This window comes from Mustelus asterias, chromosome 5 (assembly GCF_964213995.1).
Source record: "Mustelus asterias chromosome 5, sMusAst1.hap1.1, whole genome shotgun sequence".
Classification (NCBI taxonomy): domain Eukaryota; kingdom Metazoa; phylum Chordata; class Chondrichthyes; order Carcharhiniformes; family Triakidae; genus Mustelus; species Mustelus asterias.
The window spans coordinates 131453137-131477256 of NC_135805.1; the positions used below are offsets into that span (position 1 = coordinate 131453137).

The 24120-nt window shown below is 45.1% G+C and overlaps 1 protein-coding gene across 1 annotated transcript in view; it reads left to right on the plus strand.

Annotated features, from left to right (window-relative positions):
• Positions 1-24120, plus strand: part of adgrb3 (adhesion G protein-coupled receptor B3) — an 840122-nt gene that overhangs the window by 370830 nt on the left and 445172 nt on the right. Inside the window, exon 5 of the mRNA XM_078213595.1 lies at positions 4137-4301. Within this exon, the coding sequence (XP_078069721.1) occupies positions 4137-4301 (165 nt within the window). The remainder of the gene's footprint in view (positions 1-4136; positions 4302-24120) is intronic.

A 24120-nucleotide genomic window follows, 5' to 3' on the forward strand; every position in this document is an offset into this window, starting at 1 on the left:
GAATCTCCACTCCCTTTCCACTTATTCCAAACCTACCCCCCCCCCCCCCCCCACCCCCCTCCCCCCACCACATTTGTAAAGTTGATGTCAGGTTTGGCGCTGATCTGACCTATGAACTCTACATCCCGTCCATCACAATGATGACCTGCCTCCTATGTCACTCTACATCTCTGTCTCTACTGCTGTCATTTTCCATCGCGAATGTGAAACATGCTTTCATCACGTCCAAGAATTCTGGCCTATCCTTTCCTTGCTGGCTTCCCCTATTCTGAAATCTCTGTAAAAGAAGAAATGTTTTTAAACTCTGCCGCATGAATTTTGACCCACATTCAAAGTCCTGCTCATCAATGCTTCACTCCCCTCCGTCTAGATGATTGACAATGGCTATCTGCCCATAAAGGGCATTTGGGAAAACTTGGTGCAGAGGGACTAGTAATTCAGAGGCCCCAAGCTAACGCTCTGGGAGCATGGGTTCATATCCCACCACTTCTGCTGCTTGTAATTGAAAATTATTCTGCTTGTCTACAAATCCCTCCACTTTCTTGCCCTGAGCTCCAGCCCTAAACCTGCCCAAAAATTACATCCCTTAGCTCTCGCCTTTGCTCCATCAGAGCTTTGCGCCCACTTGCCTCTGTGCTTTGGGATTCGATCCATAAATCCTTCACTTTCTTCATCTTCCTCTTCACCTTTGAAAATCTAATTTCAAAACCCATTTTACTGATGATGCTTTCACTTGCATCTTTTTATCTCCCAGTGCCTAATAACCTAAACCCATATTTGAGATATCTCTTGGGATTTCAGATGCCGTGCCCCTAACTAAGCTCTTCCAGTACAGTAACAACACTGGCATCTACCGAACAATGTGGAAAATTGCCTAGCTATGTCCTGCAAATAAAAAGCAGAACAAATCCAACATGGCCAATTTCCACCCCATTAGACCATCGTCAGTGAAGTGATAGAAGGGGTCATCAACTACCGGCACTTACTGAGCAATAACCTGCTCACTGACTCTCGTTTGGGTTCCATCAGAATCACGCAGCTCCTGACCTCATTGCAGCCTTGGTTCAAACATGGACAAAAGAGCTGAATTCCAGAGGTGACGGAGAGTGACTGTCCTTGACTTCAAGGCAGCATTTGACCGAGTATGGTGTTAGGGAGTCAATGGGAATCAGGGCTAATACCCTCCAATGGTTGGAGTCACAAAGGAAGATGGTTGTGGTTTGTGGAGGTCAATCATCTCAGCTCCAGGGCATCACTGCAGGGGTTTCTCAAGTTTGTGTCCAAGGCCCAACACTTTCAGCTGCTTCATCAATGACCTTTCTTACATCATAAGGTCAGAAGTGGGGATGTTCACTGATGACTGCACAATATTCAGCACCATATGTGACTCCTCAAATACTGAAGCAGTTCATGTCTAAATGCAGCAAGACGTGGATAATATCCAGGCTTGGACTAACAAGTGGCAATTAACATAAATACCACACAAGTGGCAGATCATGACCATCTCCAACAAGGGAGAATTTAGTATCTTCTCCTGACATTCAATGGCATTACCATCGTTGAATTCCTCACTATCAACATCTTAGGAGTTACCAGAAAATAAACTGGACTAACCATAAAAAACACTGTGGCTGCAAGAGCAGGTCAGATACTAGGAATCCTGCAGCGAGTAACTCACCTCTAGACTCCCCAAAGCACAATTCAGGAGTGCGTTGGAATTCTCTCCACTTGCCTGGATGAGCACAGCTCCAACCGTGCTCAAGAAGCTCGACATCATCAAGACAAAGCAGCTCATTTGATTAGTACTCCTTCCAAAAGATTAAATCCCTCCACCACTGACCAATAGTGGCAGCTGTGTGTGCCACCTACAAGATACACTGCAGGAACTCACCAAGGTTCCTTAGGCAGCACCTTCCAAACCCACAAACACTATTATCCAGAAGGACAAGAGGAGCAGTCACCTGGGAATACCACCACCTGGAGGTTCCCCTCCAAGCCACTCGCCATCTTGACTTGGAAATATATTGCCGTTCCTTCACTGTGGCTGGGTCAAAATCCTGGAACTCCCTCCCTAACATCCCTGTGGGTGTGCCTGCACCTCAGCGACTTCAGCGATTCAAGAAGGCAGCTCTTCACCACCTTCTCATGGGAGAATACAAATGGGCAATAAAGGTTGGCCTAGCCAGTGACACCCACGTCTGAAGAATTAATTTTTAAAAATTATTATTTAGAACATCTGAGGTGTTAATTCCTATAAAATGCAATGGTAAAGTATTACAGACATTAACTGTAAGATTACTGTCATTCATTCATTCATTCATAAGATATGGGCATTGCCAACAAGAAAATATTCATTCCTAATCGAATGAATTCCAGAGAGCAGTAAAAGTGAATCACATTGCTGTGTGTCCAGTCACATATAGAGCAGACTGAGACAGAATGGCAGATTTCCATCTCTAAGGAACATCCCTTAGGGCGGCACGGTGGCAAAGTGGTTAGCACTGCTGCCTCACAGTGCCAGAGACGTGGGTTTGATTCCCGGCTTAGGTCACTGTCTGTGTGGAGTTGGCACATTCTCCCCGTGTCTGCGTGGGTTTCCTCTGGGTGCTCCGGTTTCCTCCCGCAGTCCAAAGATGTGCGGGTTAGGTGGACTGACCATGCTAGAAAATTGCCCCTTAGTGTCAGGGGGACTAGCTAGGGTAAAATGCATGGGGTTATGGGGACAGGATGGGATTGTGGTTGGTGCAGACTTGATGGGCTGAAAGGCCTCCTTCTGCACTGTAGGATTCTATGATCTATGATTAATGAACCACATTATTGTGACAATGAACCATTATTGTCACAAGCTTTTTGATTCCAGATATTTTAAATTAATTAATTACACTTCATCAGCTGTGGTGGGTTTTGAATCTGTGTCCCTATATTCCTAGTTTCGTTCTTTGGATTAGTAGTTGAATGGCATTAAAACTATGCCACCAATACATGGGTGATTATCATGTAAAATTAATGTAACTCTTTCCAGCACCCTCTCTCCCCCTCCCCTTCCCCTTTTCCCCACCCCTCCCATCCCCTCACCCAACCTTCAATGTCTCCATGTACCAGGAAAACCAGGCTGATACCTTACTGCTCGACTTCCATCAGTCCGCCTCCCCAGCCAGGCACAGAGAGCTGACTCCATGGCTCTTTGTTTGTTCCTTCCGGTTATCACTATCGTTTGGTTTTTTGATGGCTGCACAGTAAGATTGGAAAGCTTCCCCACAAAGAAAGTCAGTGCAATGAAGGCAATGTACTGACACCTTGGGGACTCAGTATTATTAATCTCCGTGTGATCTCAGTGCATGAGCAACATGAATCTATTGGCAGATGGGATTAGGTGGGAGTTCAGGTGTTTCTTATGTGTCAGTGCGGACTCGATGGGATGAAGAGCCTCTTCTGCGCTGCATGATTCTATGATCCTCTCTGACTCCATGAATGTTGCCATTTGTTTTTGTTTAATCACTTATGGCATCTCTTTCTTTTAAATGAAAATTTCTGCCCCTTATAGGATATAGTAAATGTTAACCATTTTGGAAATTAATAACTATGTACTGTTTTATATGCATTGTTACTGAGTGTTTTTCATGTTGACAGTAAGATTATCAAGCCATGTTAAAGCAAAGGTTATCTCTGTGAGTCAGTTTTATTTTGGTTTTCACATCAGGAAAATGACCATTCCCTGACTGGGAGCTGGATGGAGACCAATCTTCCCTGATCTCTGGGAATCCCACACACCAAAGTGTGTATGTGCGAGACAGAGACCTGTGGGTGTGCACCACTAATTTTCTTCCCTATCGTTACAGATGCATCACCTAACCCTTCCCCCATTTTGATGGATGCATCTTCTGGGAGTGATCAACACAGACAAATAGGGAAAGGTGGACACAGAGCTAGCAGTGTGTGGCACAGGGGTAGCAGCACCTTCAAGCTGTACTACCCCCACCACCTATCTATACCACCTGCACCACTGCCTCCCTCCCCCCCACACCTTGTACTCCACGTGCCTGAGCAACCTTAGAAACTCACCTGTTTTTTGTTGTTTCTCTTATTATTGTTAGGTCAAACCTCTACTTTTACAAACTGTTTTTATTCTGTTGTAGTGCATGGCGTATGGGAAGACTGGTCACCTTGGAGCCTGTGTTCATTTACCTGTGGTCGAGGACAAAGGACGAGGTCTCGATCGTGCATTTCCCCTCAATATGGTGGCAGGGCATGTGATGGCCCAGAGTCTCAAACAAAAATCTGCAACATTGCCTTGTGCCCAGGTTAGTGCAGCACTCACTTATACAATGGGCTCATGTGGTGTTATGCCATAGGACAGTCAATACAGCTCCTTGAGCCTGCTTGAATCATTCAATTAGATGACGGTTGACCTAAGCTTATATCTCCCCACCTTGGTTCCGTGACACATGAGCAGTCTGGGAATGGAGGGATACAAACGAATGGTCTAGTTGGACCAATGAGCGGCACAGGCTTGGAGGGCCGAAGGGCCTGTTTCCTGTGCTGTACTGTTCTTTGTTCTTTGTGACCCTTAGTACGCTTGCCTAAAATTTGATCAACCTCTGTTTTGAAACTTTTTTACTAACCCCTTGGCCTGTACAGCTTTTTGGTGAAGTGTATGCCACATTTTCACCACCTTTTGTGGAAATGTGGAACATTCCAACAGGAGAATAACAATGTCTCCTGTCCTCCGCCCTGAACAGCCTAACTCCAATTTGAAGGGTACATCTCCTTGCACCCCAGAAGGTAAAAACAGTAAAATGGGGAAATAAGAATACTGGTCTGATCTGGTCTTATATACTTTAATGGGATACAAGGTGATCTGATAAGGTGGATTCATAATTGGCTTTGCGGTAGGAGACAGAGGGTGATGACAGATGGCTGCTTGGGTGACTGGAGGCCAGTGACCAGTGGCGTACCACAGGGATCTGTGCTGGGCTCCCTATTGTTCGACATAGATGACTGTGTGGGGGGTAGGAACAGTAAGTTTGCTGATGACACAAAAAGATTGGCCGGGTGGTTAACAATGAGGCTGAGTGTTATGGGTTACAAGAGGATATAGACGAGATGGTCAAATGAACGGATAAGAGGGAGATGGAATTTAACCCTTTTGAAGGAGTAATTTGACAAGGAAGTATACTTGAAAGGTCTGACACTAGGAAGTACCAAAGGGACCTTGGCGTGTTTGTCCATAAATCTTTGAAGGCGGAAAGGCAGGTTAATAGGGTGGTGAAAAAAGCATATGGCACACTCACCTTTATCAATCGGGGTATAGATTACAAAAGCAGAGAAGTCATGATGGCGTTGTATAGAACTTTGGTGAGGCCACGGCTGGAATACTGTGTGCAGTTCTGGCCGCCACATTATAGGAAGGACGTGAACACACTGGATGGGTCACAGAGGAGATTCACCAGGATGCTGCCTGGGATGGAACATTTAAGTTATATAGAGAGGTTGGATAGGTGTAGGAGGGAATAAACGAGGAGTCTTTGAATCCCTGTCAAGCTTCAGTAAAACAGTTTTATTTCCACATGCGTGAGGGAGAATCAGCCCGGACCCAGTGAAGTCCAGTCTGTATCTCGGCTGACTCTGAAGATACAAAAGCTGTACACATTACTTATACTGTTTTCTGGGGTTGAGAGTATTATAATACAGGATATCATTGATACGAATAGTTTGAATTGATTACAGTTGATCACATTAGGCAGGTGTATTGTCCTGGGTACTTCATATTAATCGGCTCTCCTTGTCTATTTGTTTTGTGATACGAAAGTGATAAATAGATTTCAATTGTGTGATAACTGTCACATATGCCCAGTTTCTAGGAACAATGGCTTCTCTAGACTCAGTGGAATGCTAATCAATATCGACCCTGCATTGTTCACCAAGGCCTTGAAATGATCTCACCTGTAAAGTAACTGTGTTGGCAGTCTGAGATGTTAATTTTGTATGTTTGCCCGCAGTTACGGTGGACCCTGTGTTTTAATCCTTTCTTAGACATTCCTTTTCCTGCTGTTACATTCACATCCTGGATTTGCCCCAGTACTGGATTCTGCCCTACTTCAATAGGCTTGGGTTGTTTTTCTCTAGAGCAGAGAAGACTGAGGGGTGACCTGATTGAGGTGTTCAAGATTATGAGGGGCATGGACAGGGTGGATAGGGAGCAGCTGTTCCCCTTAGTTGAAGGGTCAGTTGCAAGGGGACGCAGGTTAAAAGCGAGGGGTGGGAGGTTCAGGGGGGATTTGAGGAAAAACTGTTTTACCCAGAGGATGGTGACAGTCTGGAATGCACTGCCTGGGAGGGTGGTGAAGGCGGGATGCCTCACATCCTGGGTGAGTACTTGGCACGCCATAACATTCAAGGCTATGGGTCAAGTGCTGGCAAGTGGGATTAGGTGGGCAGGTCTGGACCTTTCATGCATCCTGCAGACTCGATGGGCCGAAGGGCCTCTTCTGCACTGTAGTATTCTGTGATTGTGTGATTCTGTAAAATGGAACACCAGTAAAATGGAGAAATAAGAATACTGGTCTGAACTGGTCTTGTATATTTTAAAATGGAACACCAGTAAAACAGAGAAATAAGAATGCTGGTCTGAAACGTTTTTTCCTTCTTGGATGTTACAAGGATTCACCTTATGTTCTTGTGGCAATATAAAGAATTGGAGGACACTATGTGATTGAGTCTTCATTCAAAAGTGAGAAGTCATTGCTTTGTAGAGTTAGTAAAGAAAAGCTTTCACCTCGGGCCTCTCGACTAGAGTGGAAGTGAATGACAAACAATGGAGACTGGCATTAATTGAGAGTCACTATGAAATTAAGCTGCTATAAAGAAAGAAAGGTTTATATTTGTATGGTGTCTTTCCAAACCACCAGATGTCGCAAAATGTTTACAGCCAATGATTTTTTTTTCTCTGAGATGTAGTCATATTAGTAATAGCAAACAACTTAATAATGACTAGCTTTATCTATTCCTGTGATGTTGATTGAGGGACGAATGTTGGCCAAGAAACTCTTGGGATCTTCTGTATCCACCTGGGAGAACCTCAGTTTAACTGAGATCTCATCGGAAAGAAAGCACCTCCAGCAATGCAGCATTCCCTTAGTACTGGGGCAGCAGCCACAGTTGTTTTGGTGAATTCCAGGAGCAGGTCTTGAACCCAGAAACTTGAAACTCAGCTGCAAGCACCTTCCCAACAGCTTACAAGTATAGATTAGGGTGACATAGACAAGCTTAACAAGACAATGAATTCAGTACAGAAATGATATAACATTCCCCATTCACTGGTTATTTCTGTTAACATTGATCCTTTGTAGTCGGCCTTCTTCTTAGCAAGGGGTAGCAGGGGTTGGGCATGGCGAATAGGCCATTTCCAGATGGGGAAGGGTCAAACATGTTGGTGTGGGTCAGGAGACACATAGATCCCACCGTTGCTGCACAGAAAATTTGGGGTGGCAAAGTGGTTAGCACTGCTGCCTCACAGTGCCTGGGACCCGGGTTCAATTCCAGCTTTGGGTGACTACATGGAGTCTGCACGTTCGCCCCATGTCTGCATGGGTTTTCTCTGGGTGCTCCGGTTTCCTCCCACAGTGCAAAGATGTGCAGGGTAGGTGGGTTGGCTATCTTAATTGTCCCTTAGTGTCTTAAGGTATATAAATTAGGGGGGGTTGGTGGGGTAAATATGTGGGGTTACAGGGGTAGGGCCTGGATCAGATGCTCTTTCCAAGAGTCAGTGTAGAATTGATGGGCCAAATGGCCTCCTTCTGTTAGGGCATTGAAGAAGTTGGGAATTTATGTTGCAGTTGTATGGGATGTTTGTGAGGCTGCACCTGGGGTATTGTGTTCAGTTTTGGTCACCTTGCTACAGGAAAGATCTTATTAAACTGGAGAGAGTGCAGAAGAGATTTACAAGGATGATGCCAGGACTCAAGGGACTGAGTTATAGGGAGAGATTGGACAGACTAGGACGTTTTTCTTTGGAGCGTGGGAGACTGAGGGATAATCTTATAGAGATGTATAAGATCATGAGACGCATGGATAGGGTGAATGCACTCAGTCTTTTTCCTAGGGTTGGGAAATCAAGAACTCGAGGTCAGATGTTTAAGTTAAGAGGGGAAAGAATTAATGGGAATCTGAGGAGCAACTTTTTTACACAGAGGATGGTACATATGTGGAATGAGCTGCCAGAGAAAATGATTGAGGCAGGGACATTCACAACGTTTAAAATACATTTGGACAGATACATGGATAGGAAAGGTTTAGAGGGATATGGGCAAAATTCAGGCAAATGGAGTGCTTAGATGGGCTTTTTGGTCATTTGGGCCAAAGGGCCTGTCTCTGTGCTGTAGATTCTATGATTTGGCACAGTAGCACAGTGGTTTGCACTGCTGCTTCACAGCTCTAGGGACCTGGGTTCGAATCCCAGCTCGGGTCACTGTCTGTGTGGAGTTTGCACATTCTCCCTGTGTCTGCGTGGGTTTGCTCTGGTTTCCTTCCACAGTCCAAAGATGTGTGGGCTATGTTGATTGGCCACTCTAAATTGTCCCTTAGTGTCCCAGGATGCATAGGTTAGAGATTAAGTGGGTAAATATGTAGGGATATGGGGATAGGGCCTGGGTGGGATTGTGGTTGGTGTAGACTTGATGGGCCGAATGGCCTCTTTCTGCACTGTAGGATTCTATGATTCTATGATTGAAAAGACTTGGGGAACAGAGCAGGGGAGTGCGACTATGTGATTTGTTTTTGAGCAAAGCCAGTACAAGGCAGTGGGTTGAATGGCCTCCTTCTGGTTGTAATTCAATTTGTTTTATTTGCTTTAGAGTTATAGGAAAGTCCCTTAGAAGAACTTAGAATCCTAGAGCACCTTGTACAATCTTAGGAGGTTCAAAATACTTTTGAAGTGAGGCCATTGTTTTAATGTCGACGAGAATGGGCAGCAACCAGTTTGTGCACAGCAAGCTCCCACAAACAGCAATGTGATAATGACCAGATAATCTATTTTAGGTAATTAAAACAGAAAGTGCTGGAAAAACTCAGCAGATCTGGCAATATATATGGCAAAAGGAACAGATTTAACGTTTCGAGTCCAGTGTGACTCCTCTTTGGAACTGGAGAGAGGTAGAAATGTGATGGGTTTTATGCTGTTGAAAAAGGGGGAATGGGCCAGTGGAGCAAAAGAGAAGATCAGGGATAGCTTAGAGTGCGGAGGAGATAAAATGACAAAGTTGTCATGGGACACAAGGCAATGGGAGTGGTAATGACAGGCAGCACGGTAGCACAGTGGTTAGCACTGCTGCTTCACAGCTCCAGAGACCTGGGTTCGATTCCCGGCTTTGGGTCACTGTCTGTGTGGAGTTTGCACATTCTCCTCGTGTCTGCGTGGGTTTCCTCCGGGTGCTCCGGTTTCCTCCCACAGTCCAAAGATGTGCGGGTTAGGCTGATTGGCCAGGTTAAAAAAAAAATTGCCCCTTAGAGTCCTGAGATGCGTAGGTTAGAGGGATTAGCGGGTAAATATGTGGAAGTAGGGCCTGGGTGGGATTGTGGTCGGTGCAGACTCGATGGGCCGAATGGCCTCCTTCTGCACTGTAGGGTTTCTATGATTTCTATATTAAAGACACTACTTGCGTGTCCATTATCATTCCCTTTGCCTGAATTTCATGACATCTTTGTCATTTTATCTCCCTCATTCTCACCGACCTTCGCATTTTCTCCACCTGCCCCTCCTCCCCTCCCCCTTATAGACAGCGTAAAACCCATCACATTTCTCCCCACCCTTCAGTTCTGGTGAAGAGTCATCCAGATTCAAAATGTTAACTCTATTTCTCTCTCCACAAGTGTTGCCAGATCTGCTGAGCTTTTCCAGCTCTTTCTGTTTTTGTTTCAAATCCCCAGATTCTGCAGTATTTTGCTTTCATACTAAACCATTTTAGGTGTTGGTTGAGGGATAAATACTGGCCCGGAACAGCTTCCCTTCTCCTTTTTTGAAGGAGTACATGGATCTTTTATTTGAGCGGATTTGGTTGAACATCACCTGAAAGATGACACCTTCAACAGTGCAGCACTCCTTCTTAGATTCATAGAAATAGAAATTCATAGAAACCCTACAGTACAGAAAGAGGCCATTCGGCCCATCGAGTCTGCACCGACCACAATCCCACCCAGGCCCTACCCCCGTATCCCTACATATTTACCCACTAATCCCTCGAACCTACGCATCTCAGGACACTAACGGGCAATTTTAGCATGGCCAATCAACCTAACCCGCACATCTTTGGACTGTGGGAGGAAACCGGAGCACCCGGAGGAAACCCACGCAGACACGAGGAGAATGTGCAAACCCCACACAGACAGTGACCCAAGCCGGGAATCGAACCCAGGTCCCTGGAGCTGTGAAGCAGCAGTGCTAACCACTGTGCTACCGTGCCGCCCACTGCTACCGTGCCGCCCCTTCTGTACTGCACTGGACTGTCACCTAAATTCTGATGTGGAGATGCCGGCGTTGGACTGGGGTAAGCACAGTAAGAAGTCTCACAACACTAGGTTAACGTCCAACAGGTTTATTTGGTAGCACAAGGCTTGTGCTACCAAATAAACCTGTTGGACTTTAACCTGATGTTGTGAGACTTCTTGCTGTGCCTAAATTCTAACCAGTTTGAATTTTTAACAACAAAGTCTTTCAAAGTAACCTTTTCCTCTCTCTGGTGAAATTCATTTTATTGAGTGAAATTTGAGTTTGCTTTGCTGGTATTTCAGATCATAGGGTCAATTTTCACAGTGGTGGAGAATAACAGCTGATTGGATCATCTGTAACTATGTTTCGCAAAAGCCCTAGAGATGCCTTGTAGCTTTCACTGATGTTATGGTGGATGGGCTGAGAGAATTTCTGTGTAAATTCAATCCATCAACCTCTGGGTTCTAATCTATGTGAAATAGGGTGGCATAATGGTTAGCACTGCTGCCTCACAACAACCGTGCGGAGTTTACCCTTAGTTAAAGGGTCAGTTACAAGGGGACACAAGTTAAAAGTGAAGGGTGGAAAGTTTACGGGGGATTTGAGGAAAAACCTTTTTTACCCAGAGGGTGGTGGCACTCTGGAATGTGCTGCCTGGGAGGTTGGTGGAGGCAGGATACCTCACATCCTTTAAAAAGTACCTGGATGAGCACTTGGCAGGGGACAGGATGGGAAAGAGGGCCTGGGTACAATAATCTGTCAGAGAGCCAGTGCAGACTTGATGGGCCAAATGGTCTCCTTCTGCTCTGTAGGAATTCTATCATTCTGTGATATTATGACACAACCATCCCCTACTCTATGATTCCTTGGACGTAAGATAAGACGTCAATACTCAGGCAAAGGTGGAGTGTGTAATAGGTGAACAATTCGCTCACAGCAGCTTGACGCAGCACTGTATTTCCAATGCTCCCAAAGATTTAATCAATTCATAACGCAAAGGTTTTGTTTTTGTTGCTCGTTTCACTGTTCACCTTCAATTTAATAAGCCTCACACTGGACTATTTCAGCAGATTTCCTGGTCTGCTGTGTGGTTTGTAAAGTAGGTCACACTCACACTTGACCTGGAAGCTGCCAGAAATGTTCTGAGACAAGTTAACAGCACCAGTGGGAGCCTTGGTCAGACTACTGCTGCATTGTTCCATTCTCTAACTGCTTTGAGAGATGCAGCCTGCCCTGTGGTATGTTCTATGTTCCCTGCTGTTATGCCAGTTTCTGTTTTGATCTCAGATTGGTGTTAATTAATCAAGCTGATTTATGCAATACAACAATAAACTGCATTTATTTCACTCCTTTGGTGTGCTAAAATGTTCCAAGATACTTCAAAGGAACAAATACCGAAAAGTCATTTGGTAGAACAGAACGTGAGCATTGCAGAAAAAAGAGACAAGTGCTGTCGAAGTTTTGCATCCTGCACTCATCAGGACAGGTTGCAAGTTATGCTTAGAGTAAAGGGAACAACAATTTATTGTTTTTATTACTGTCACAAGTAGGCTTACATTAACACTGCAATGAAGTTACTGTGAAAATCCCCTCCACCACACTCCGGCACCTGTTCGGGTATGCTGAGGAAGAATTTAGCATGGCCAATGCACCTAACCAGCATGTCTTTGGACTGTGGGAAGAAACTAGAACACCCAGAGGAAACCCACGCAGACGCGGGGAGAGCGTGCAGACTCCGCACAGGGTATTTCATGCATCAGTGCAGACTCGATGAGCCGAAGGGCTCTTCTGTACTGTCGTATTCTGTGATTCTGCTATTCTCATTGTGTCTGGGTGGGTTTCCTCCGGGTGCTCCAGTTTCCTCCCACAGTCTGAAAGACATGCTGGTTAGATGCATTGGCCATGCTAAATTCTACCTCAGCATACCCGAACAGGCGCCCTTGTAACTGACCCTTCAACTAAGGGTAAACTCCGCACAGTCACCCAAGGCCGGAATTGAACCCGGGTCCCTGGAATTGTGAGCCAATAGTGCTAACCATCATGCCACCCTATTTCATATAGATCAGCAACTAAGGTTGGAGTTTAAGTTGATTTATTAGCGTCACAAGTAGGCTTACATTAATACTGAAATGAAGTTAATGTGAAAATCCCCTAGTCGCCACACTCCGGCGCCTGTTCCCAAGCCAGGAATTGAACCCAGGTCCCTGGCACTGTGAGGCAGCAGTGCTAACCACTCTGCCACCGTGCCACCCTATACTGCAGGAGAAGAGAATGTTGAGAGAATGTTGACTAGTTGTAAGGGGGTTCTGATTGGTTGAGGCATTGCCATGGAAAATGCAGCAGAGAACAGTAAACTGCCAAGTGAAAAACATCAGGAGCATGTCCCTTTTTTCAGTAATTATCAAACATAAATTTGACACCTAGCCACAGAATGAGATATTAAGGCAGATGCCCAAATACTTGGTCAAAGAGGTAACTTATAACGAGCATATTAAAAGAAAAGAGAGAGAGATAGGAGGGAATTCCAGACCTTCGGGTCCAGGCAGATGAAAGCACGGCTACCAATGTTGGACCAATTAAAATCGGGGATACTCAAGGGGCCACAATTAGAGATGACAAATTATTGTCAGGCTAGCAAAGATTACTTAAATAAGGGCAGAGCAGGCCATGGATGGATTTGAAATCAAGGATGAGAATTTTAAAATCAAGGCATTGGCAGACTGACAGCCAGTGTAAATCAGTAAACGCAAGGTTGATGGGTGAATGGAGACTTGGCAAGCAGAACTTTGAATGAGCTCAGGTTTATGGACAAATTATGTATTGCAAAGTGCTGTGCAAATGGTGCAAAATGGCACTTTCACAGTGCTTTCCAAGATTAAGACTTAAATACCTTTTAATATTCTGTTTGCAATGATTTCTTTCTAAATCAATGCCAAGTAACTACCTCAAATTGCACCGAGCACATTTTGAAAATGGTCTGTTATTACATTATTTATGAAGTGAACTGGCAACATCAAGTGGTAGGTGTGGGTTCTGCACCAGGTTTAATGTTATTAGTGCAGAAGGAACCCATTCAGCTTATCATGCCTGTGGCATCTCTCTGATAAAGCACTCCAAATAGTCTCAGTTCGCTGCCCTTCCACCATAGTCCCACAGATTTTTATTTCCTTTTCTACTATTTATCCAATTCCCTTTGACAGATCCTATTGGAGCTGCTTCCCCCATCCTTTCAGGTATCATCTTCCAGTTCACGGAAGGGTGGCACAGTGGTTCGCACTGCTGCCTCACAGCGTCAGGAACTCGGGTTCAATTTCTGGCTTGGGTGACTGTCCGTGTGGAGTTTGTATGTTCTCCCCGTGCCTGCATGGGTTTCCTCCGGGTGCTCCAGTTTCCTCCCACACTCCAAAGATGTGCAGTATTTTTAATGTTTATTTATTAATGTCACAAGTAGGCTTACATTAACATTGCAATGAAGTTACTGTGAATGAAAACCAATGACAGGATGAGTCAACTTGATGCCAGATGTTAATCAACCGATTTACAAAGGGGAAGATTTAAGGAGCAGGGATGATGATGATTAAGCCAGTAGGTTTCATCTATTGAATCATTTAATCCATGTTCATTAATGCAGCTCTTGCACAGTCAGGGCCATCAGATGCACCATAGAAAGCATTCTTTCCGGTTGTTTCTCAGCTTGGTACGGCTCCTGCTCTGTCCATGACTGTAAGAAATGACAAAGGGCCATGAACATAGCCCAGTCCATCACTCAAACCAGCCTCCCATCCATTGACACTGTCTACCCTTCCCGCTGCCTCGGAAAAGCAGCCAGCATAATTAGGGACCCCACGTACCCCGAACATACTCTCTTCCACCTTCTTCCGTCAGGAAAAAGATGCAAAATTCTGAGGTCACGTACTAACCAACTTAAAACAGCTTCTTCCCTGCTGCTGTTAGACCTATTAATGGACCTACCTCGCATTAAGTGGATCTTTCTCTACACCCTTCTCAATGTATGGTATGCTTCGTATAGCACGCAAGGAACAATACTTTTCTCTGTATACGAATACATGAGACAATAATAAATTACATCAAATCAAATCAAAATCAGTTCAGAACCCAGCACTTGGAACAAATTGACTTTCCACAAGATCAGTAGAGCTGAACAAAGGACAACAACTTGCATTTATGTCGTGCCTCTAACATTGCAACTTGTCTCAAAGTGCTTTTTGACTTACAAGGTACATAAGGAGATATTACGACAGATAACCAAAAGTTTGGTAAAAAAGATAGATTTTTAAAAATTTATTCAAGGGTGTCTGTCGCTGGCTAGGCCAACCTTTATTGCCCATTCCTAATTGCCCTTGAGAAGGTGGTGGTGAGCTGCCTTCCTTAACCACTGCTGTGCATGTGGTGTAAATACATGCACAGGGCTATTAGGGAGGGAGTTCCAGGATCTTAAGTAGATTATCAAAGGAGGAAACAGGGCTAGAGAGATGAAAGATTTTTGGAAAGGAATTCCAGAGTTTAGAACCCAGGTAGCTGACGGAAATTGAGGATGTTCAAAGGGACCAAATTTGAGAATTGCAGAGATCTCGGAAGACTGTGGGAAACAAGGAAAAGGAATCCATCGTTCCATCGTGGCACTTTGTAGCCTGATCGTGATAGAGAAATAGAGATTTCATGAGGATCGCTCATCTGTCGATTCTTTCAAGGATAGACCAATTATATGTTAAAACCTTCTTCCATTTTCTTGAGGCGAGCGGTGCTTTCATTTGCATGCTGAGCATTTTGCACCTCTGAAAACATCAAAAACTATGAATACACAGCATGGGAGAATCAGGAATGGAGGTCAATGCTCCCAATTTGTGTTGCACCCAATTTCCTGGCTATTAAAGTTAATCGCTCTTTGATGTGTGGCAACACTAGATAATTGCAAAAGCACACAGCAGTCTCCTACAGGAGGCAGACGTTCGTCGATTAACCCTTTCTGGGCCATAACAATAATGCAGGACAAGCCTTGATTTAACCCTTATTCCGAAGGAAGACAAAGTCATTCCAAGGTCCCTGAACTAGCCAGTTTCCAATATTCTAAAATCCTGACCTGAATTCTATTACAATAAAGCAACAAAACAGATTTCTTACTGTAATAACATTCTGAAATGATTCTTTAAACATTGCAATGCAAACAAACAATTTTCTAAAACTTTCCTCCTTTTTTTTCTTTAAACTGTTTGTAAATGTTGCCATCTAAGTTTTCTGTGCCTCCAACAATTTTAAGATTCAGATCTGCCCCAGTAGCATGTACTTCTACAGAATAATCCGCAATTAGCACAACAAAGATTACAAAGGTCAGTCAGTCTTTGACATTAATCACAAAACGGAACTTTTCAGCTTGACCTTATGCCAAGCAACTGTTCAATCCATGGCACTAAGATTAGCCAGGTTGAGTTAGTGGCCTGGGTTCCCATGGTGATAACTCGTCAATAGTGCGGGCAGCCACTCAAAGGAGAGTGTTTGTAAAAATTTGTTCAGTCATCCTGGGGGGCTGGAGAGAATGGGACGGGTGTGGGGGTGTTGGTTTAGATTGCCTTCCTTGCTGCCGGAGGAGTATTTGGATGAGCCATAGGGTCGTAGAGGTTTACAGCATGGAAACAGGCCCTTCGGCCCAACATGTCCATGCTGCCCAGTTTTTACCATTAAACTAATGCCCATATCCCTCTATACCAATCTTACCGATGTAACTGTCTAAATGCTTTTTAAAGGACAAAATTGTACCTGCCTCTAATAAAACCTCTAGCAGCTCATTCCAGGCACTCACCATCTTCTGTGTGAAAAAATTGCCCCTCTGGATCCTTTTGTATCTCTCCTCTCTCACCTTAAATCTATTCCCTCTAGTTTTAGACTTCCCTACCTATGGGAAAAGATGTTGACTATCTACCTGATCTATACCCTTCATTATTTTATTGACCTCTATAAGATCACTCCGACGCTTCAGGGGAAAAAAGTCCCAGTCTATCCAGCCTTCCCTTATAACTCAAACCATCAAGTCCTAGTAGCATTCTGGTAAATCTTTTCTGCACTCTTTCTAGCTTAATAATATATTTTCTATAATAGGGTGACCAGAACTGTACACAGCATTCCAAGTGTGGCCTCACCAATGTCTTGTACAACTTCAACAAGACATCCCAACTCCTGTATTCAATGCTCTGACCAATGAAACCAAGCATGCTGAATGCCTTCTTCACCACCCTGTCCACCTGTGACTTCACTTTCAAGGAACTATGAACCAGTACCCCTAGATTTCTTTGTTCTATAACTCTCCCCAGTGCCCTACCATGAACTGAGTAAGTCCTGCCCTGGTTCGTTCTACCAAAATGCCTCACATTTATCTAAATTAAGCTCCATCTGCCATTCATCAACCCACTGGCCCAAAGAACAAAGAAAATTACAGCACAGAAACAAGTCCTTCGGCCCTCCAAGCCTGCACCGACCATGCTGCCCGACTTAACTAAAATCCCCTACCCTTCCGGGGACCATATCCCTCTATTCCCATTCTATTCATGTACTTGTCAAGAAGCCCCTTAAAAGTTACTACCGTATCCGCTTCCACTACCTCCCCCAATTGATCAAGATCCTATTGCAATCCTTTCTTCACTGTCAACTATGCCACCAATCTTGGTGTCATCTGCAAACTTACTAACCATACCTCCCAAATTCTCATCCAAATCATAAATATAAATAACAAATAACAGAGGACCCAGCACTGATCCCTGAGGCACACCGCTGGTCACAGGCCTCCAGTTTGACAAACAACCTCTACAACCGCCCTCTGTCTCTTGTCATCAAGACATTTTGGACAAGATCAGTCATTCTGAAAAGTTTACCCAAGTGTCCTGGTATTGAAGTGAATGGAATGAGAATCATAGAACAATGCTGCATAGATGGATCCAATTTTTAAAAATTCATTTGTGGGACATGGGTGTCACTGGCTAGGCCAGCATTTATTGCCCTTCCCTAGTTGCCCTTGGGAAGGTAGTGGTGAGCTGCCATCTTGACCAACTGAGTGGCTTGCTGAGCCATTTAAGAGTGCATTTGAGAGTCAACCACATCGCTGTGGCTCTGGACCCATTCTGCCTATCTCTTTCAAGGAACTATACAGGGGCGGCACAGTGGTTAGTATTGCTGCCTCATAGCGCCAGGGATCTGGGTTCAATCCCCGGCTTGAGTCGCTGTCTGTGTGGAGTTCGCACATTCTCTCCCTGTCTGCGTGGGTTTCCTCCGGGTGCTCCGGTTTCTTCCCACAATGTGAAAGACGTGCTGGTTAGGTGCATTGGCCGTGCTAAATTCTCCCTCAATGTACCCGAACAGGTGGCGGAATGTGGCGACTAGGGGATTTTCACAGTAACTTCATTGCAGTGTTAATGTAAGCCTACTTGTGACACTAATAATAAATAAACTTACAATTAGTTACATAAGAACATAAGAAATAGGAGCAGGAGTAGGCCATCTAGCCCCTCAAGCCTGCTCTGCCATTCTGTCCATTCTGTCCTCGTAGCAGTAAAACTGTTCTTTTCCCAGCATATATCCAATTCCTTTTTGAAAGTTGCTATTGAATCAACTTCTAAGATTCATTTGGACAAGGCATTCTCCACTCTATCCTAGATCACTATGCAATAAAAACTGCTCCCCCCGCCCCACCGCCAACCTGGCTTTTTTTGTTGCCAATTATTTAAATTTGTGTCCTCTGCTCACCAGCCCACAGTGGAAAGGGTTCCTTCCTATCAAATCCTGCCATAAGTTTAATGCCTCAATGAAGTCTTCCCTTAATCTTCTCTGCCCTAAGGAGAACAGTCCCAGTCACTGCATATAATGGAGACCACTTAGGCTGAGTACCATTCTAGTGAATTTCCCCCAAGCCCTTAACTTCCTTCCTAAAGTGTGGTGTCCAGAATTGAACACAATACTCCAAAAGCGGCTCAGGAAGATAGCTCACCACCACCTTCGCAAGGGCAATTAGGGATGGGCAATAAAATGCTGACTTCCCTACATTCAGTAAAATGAATTTTAAAAAACTAAGAGCTAACCAGTGACTTTGGACTCCATGTCCCTATCCATAAAACCATGGATCCCATAGGTTTTTAATAAACAGCTATCAATTTCTCCCATTTAGGAAAAATAGTTACTTATTTCATTTATAGTGTCACAAATAGGCTTATGTGAAAATCCCCTAGTCACGACAGTCCGGTGCCTGTTCGGGTACACTGAGAGACTTTGGGACTGTGGGAGGAAACCGGAGCACCTGGAGGAAATCCACGCAGACACAGGGAGAACGTGCAAACTCTACACAGACAGTGACCCAAGCTGAACATCGAACCCAGGTCCCTGGCGCTGTGAGGCAACATTACATTAATTGGGTGGTTGGACTCTGTCCAGTCATAGTTCCTGTACTTTGAATATGGAGTCTCAGAGACCCCTGCTCCTGCTAACTCCAAATTCACGTCTTTATATTTTAAAAGTGCTGCATTGCTGGAGGTGACATCTTTTCAATGAGCCCCTGGTGGGGATTTTGTCAGGCGGTTGGAGGTAGAGTTGGTGGTGGCTAGGCTGGTAACTCAATGGTGGGATTTTACGGCCTCGCTCATCCTGAAACCATAAAATCCCACCCGAGGTCAACGGACCTTCCCATGCTCCGCCCCTCGCCCGCTCTGATTCCCATGGCGGGCGGGCCGGTAAAATTCTGGCCAATGTCTTTCCTTGTCCCTCTGGGTTGCCCAGGGATGCGTTGCGAGTGAGTTCATGAAAGCCATGGGTTGAAACATGCAGACAATTAGGACAATTAAGAAGACACTAAGGAATGATTTTACACTCTAAATTCTGGCATTTTGAACTTTCCCAATTCTAACTGCTCCACCATTGGTGGCTGCGCATTCATCTCACCTCCACCAGCTGTCCAGTGTCATTTACAATGCTCCTGTGAAGCAACTTGGGACATTTCTTTATGTTAAAGGATTTCTATAAATATAAGATGTTGTCGCAGCAATAGCTCTTCCCCAGTGGCAAAAATGTCATATACTGTGTCGGCAATGCAACAAGATAAAGAAAGTGAGTGCATAGCAAGAAGTCATTGAGAGCTCAAGCTGCCATCATTACAGTACGATAACAGGGAAACTGCTAATCAGTGGGTCAGGCACAGTGCGGGACGAGAGTCAACAGAATAAACTGCTCACAGAAAGGGTTTTGGATAGTCTGCAACTTGATGTTGTTCCATTGAAATCAAATCGGTGTCCCTACATGGGGACATGGTATCCACGTATTCTGAGGTCAGGGGCACTACTGATGGGGAAATCTCAGTGCTCCACAAGTTTAGCATCCACAGCAACAGGGGCAGCAAGCATCACAACACGAGACAGGGAGTGACATCCAGGTGCAGCAGAGGGGAAGAGCCTCAGTCAGAAGAAGGCACTGCCACACGCACAAGATCATAGAATCATAAAATCCTACAGTGCAGAACAAGGCCATTCAGCCCATCGAGTCTGCACCGACCACAATCCCACCAAGGCCCTATCCTCATAACACCCCATATTTACCCTAGCTAGTTCCCCTGACACTCAGGGGCAATTTAGCATGGTCAATCTACATAATCCACACATCTTTGGACTGTGCGAGGAAACCGGAGCACCCGGAGGAAACCCAAGCAGACACGGGGAGAATGTGCAAACTCCACACAGACAGTGACCCAAGCCAGGAATCAAACCTAGGTCCCTGGTGCTGTGAGGCAGCAGTGCTAACCACTGTGCCAGCATGCCGAGATCTACAGGACAAAGGACCTCAACCTGGGGCAACATGTTGGCACAGTGGTTAGCACTGCCGACTCACAGCACCAGGGACCCGGGTTTGATTACTGCCTTGGCTGACTGCCTGTGTGGAGATTTGGATGTCTCCTGGATGATGAGGGCTATCATTTCACCCACACCACTCCACTAACACCACCTCACCCACCTCTGCGAAAAAGAAAACTGCCGGCTGGCACCAGTGCATAATCCTACTCCAGATGCAGATGAGATGTTTATTAAGGTACTTCCACAGCTCTGAGTGTGCCCTTATGTACAGAGTGGCAAGGGTTTCCCAGATAGTGACGATGCGCTTGCACAGACGACAACTTGGCATTTCAAACAACTGGTGTCAGAGGATGTTGCGGAGTGACCATCTTTCTTGGAAGAGGAACATAGGAGCAGGAGTAAGCCATTCAGCCCATCAAACTTGTATCATCATCAAAACAGATCATGGCTGATTACCTACCTCTTAGAACATTTTCCCCACCATAATCCATATTCCTTGATGTCATTAATATCCAGCAATCTATTGATCTCTGTCTTAATAATTCAGCTTCCACGGCCCTTTTAAAGGCTCACCACCATCTAAGCAAAGAATTTCTACCTTAGTTTTCATAGAAATCATAGAATCCCTACAGTGCAGAAAATAGAACATAGAACATTACAGCGCAGTACAGGCCCTTCAGCCCTCAATGTTGCGCCGACCTGTGAAACCAATCTAAAGCCCATCTAACCTACACTATTCCAATATCATCCATATGTTTATCCAATGACCCTTTAAATGCTCTTAAAGTTGACGAGTCTACTACTGCTGCAGGCAGGGCATTCCACGACCTTACTACTATCTGAGTAAAGAACCTACCTCTGACATCTGTCCTATATCTATCACCCGTCAATTTAAAGCTATGTCCCCTCGTGCTAGCCATCACCATCCGAGGAAAAAGGCTCTCACTGTCCACCCTATCTAATCCTCTGATCATCTTGTATGCCTCTATTAAGTCACCTCTTAACCTTCTCTCTAACGAAAACAGCCTCAAGTCACTCAGCCTTTCCTCATAAGACCTTCCCATCATACCAGGCAACATCCTGGTAAATCTCCTCTGCACCCTTTCCAATGCTTCCACATCCTTCCTATAATGCGGCGACCAGAACTGTACACAATACTCCAAGTGCAGCCGCACCAGAGTTTTGTACAACTGCAACATGACATCATGGCTCCGAAACTCAATCTCTGTACCAATAAAAGCTAACACACTGTACGCCTTCTTAACAACCCTATCAACCTGGGTGCCAGCTATGCACATGGACACCGAGATCTCACTGCTCATCCACACTACCAAGTATCTTACCATTAGCCCAGTACTCTGTATTCTTGTTACTCCTTCCAAAGTGAATCACCTCACACTTTTCCGCATTAAACTGCATTTGCCACCTCTCAGCCCAGCTCTGCAGCTTATCTATGTCCCTCTGTAACCTGCAACATCCAAAGAACGAGGCCATTCAGCCCATTGAACATGCACTGACCACAATCCCACCCAGGCCCTATCCACATAACCCCATGTATTTACCCTGCTAGTGCCCCTGCCACTAAGGGGCAATTTATTATGGCCAATGCACCTAATCAGCACATCTTTTGGAGTGTGGGAGGAAACCGGAGCACCCGGAGGAAACCCACGCAGACATGGGGAGAACGTGCAGACGCTGCACAGACAGTGACCTAAGCTGGGATTCGAACCCAGTTCACTGGAGCTGTGAGGCAGCAGTGCTAACCACTGTGCCACCATGCTGCCCGACCTGCTCTTCAATGACCTGTCCTTATTCCTTTGTTCAAGACTCTTCAGCCAGGGGAAACGTCCGATCCACATCTACCCTGTCACACCCTGGAATGATTTTGTAAGTTTCAATGAGATCACCTCTCATTCTTCGAAACTCTAGAAAATAGAAGTTCAGTCTCCTCAATCACTCCTCATCAGACAATCCCACCACTGCAGGGATTAGTCTGCTGACCTTCTGTCGCACTTCCTTGCTGGCAAATTTATCCTTCCTTAGATAAGGTGATCAAAACTGTGCACAATGCTCCAGGGTTCTGTCTCACCAGCAAGTGGAAGGCCCAGAGGAACACGAACATCTCAAGGTGCCCAAAATAGATTGCACTTTTTATTATTCATCATTACTGACATTGTAAAGTCTGAATGCAGACTGCGTCAATCACCACGGAAACGAAAACCAGCCTAGTCACTGTTACCGTCCCTTTCCAAAGAATGTTTACTCAAATGTATTATCACTGCTGGTTTCGAGGTCCTCATCGACGATGATGGACAAACAACAACAACATTATCACTGCATTCTCAAGTCCTTTGCAACACTGCAATGTCTACATTCCTGATTAGCTAGTGGCTGCCAAAACCTTACTGGGTGGTAGAGGAAAGGAGACATGTGTTGCCTGAAGAAATAAAGAGGGTATAATTATAACTTTAATGAGCTTGTTTAGGTCAATTATGTTATAGTATCAACTCACAGAGCACAACATTAATCTTCTACTTGTTGTGGAATTTCCAAATTGCACACACAACGAGGAAATATTTTACTGCATGTTTTCAAAATATTCATTCATGGGGTGCGTGGATCACTGACTAGGTCACCATTTATTGCCTTTCACTAATTGTCCCTGAGAAGGTGGTGGTGAGCCACCTTCTTGAACGGCTGCAGTCCCTTAGGTGTGAGTACACCCACAGTGCTGTTAGGGAGGGAGTTCCAGGATTTTGACCCAGCGACAGTGAAGAAACCGCCACACACTTCCAAGTCAGGATGGTGAGTTACTCGGATGGGAGTCTCCTGGTGGTTATTTTCCCAAGTATCTGCGCCCTTGTCCTTCTAGATGGTAGTGGTGGTAGGTTTGGAAGGTGCTGTCGAAAAAGACTTGATGAGTCCCTGCAGTGCATCTTGTAAATGGTACACACGGCTGCCACTGTTCATCAATGGTAGAGGGAGTGAATTTTCATGGATTGGGTGCCAATCAAGTGGGCTGCTTTGTCCTGGATGTTATTGAGCTTTCTGAGTTTTGTTGAAGCTACACTCATCCAGGCAAGTGAAGAGTATTCCATCGCACCCCTGACCTGTGCTTTGTACATTGTGGACAGGCTTTAGGGAGTCAGAGGATGAGTTACTCACTGCAGAATTCCTAGCCTCTGACCTGCTCTGGTAGCTGCAGTATTTATATGGCTAGTCCAGTTCAGTTTCTGATCAATGGTAACCCCCAGGATAGTGGTGGACTCAGAGGTGATAATGCCATTGAATGTCCAGGGACTATGGTTAGATTCTCTCCTGTTGGAGATGGTCATTTCCAGGCGCCTGTGTGTTGCGAACATTACTTCCAGTTGTCAGCCCAAGCCTGGATGCTGTTCAGATCTTGCTGCATATGGACATAGACCTCATCATATCTTCCCAGGACTCCTACTTCCTGTGAGTAGAGGCTTATATAGATCAGAAGCATGAACATTCACCTCCAGTGCTAGGAGGGGCTGTATTGGAGGGAACTACAGCCTCATTCTAACCAGTGACTGGGATCATTGGTAACACTGAGGCTCCAATGCCGCTTGTCCAATGGGTAACAGAGTCCAACTCTGATTGGAAAAGAACCATTCAGAAGTATGGTTACCTGTTCCTGATTATTGCTTGGCAAACAGAAACAACAGCTTGCATTCAGGCAGTGCCCTTATCATAGTAAAATGTCCCAAGGTCCTTCGTAGGGGCATTATTGGACAACATTTGATGCCCAATCTGCAGAGGTAGATCTTCGGAGTG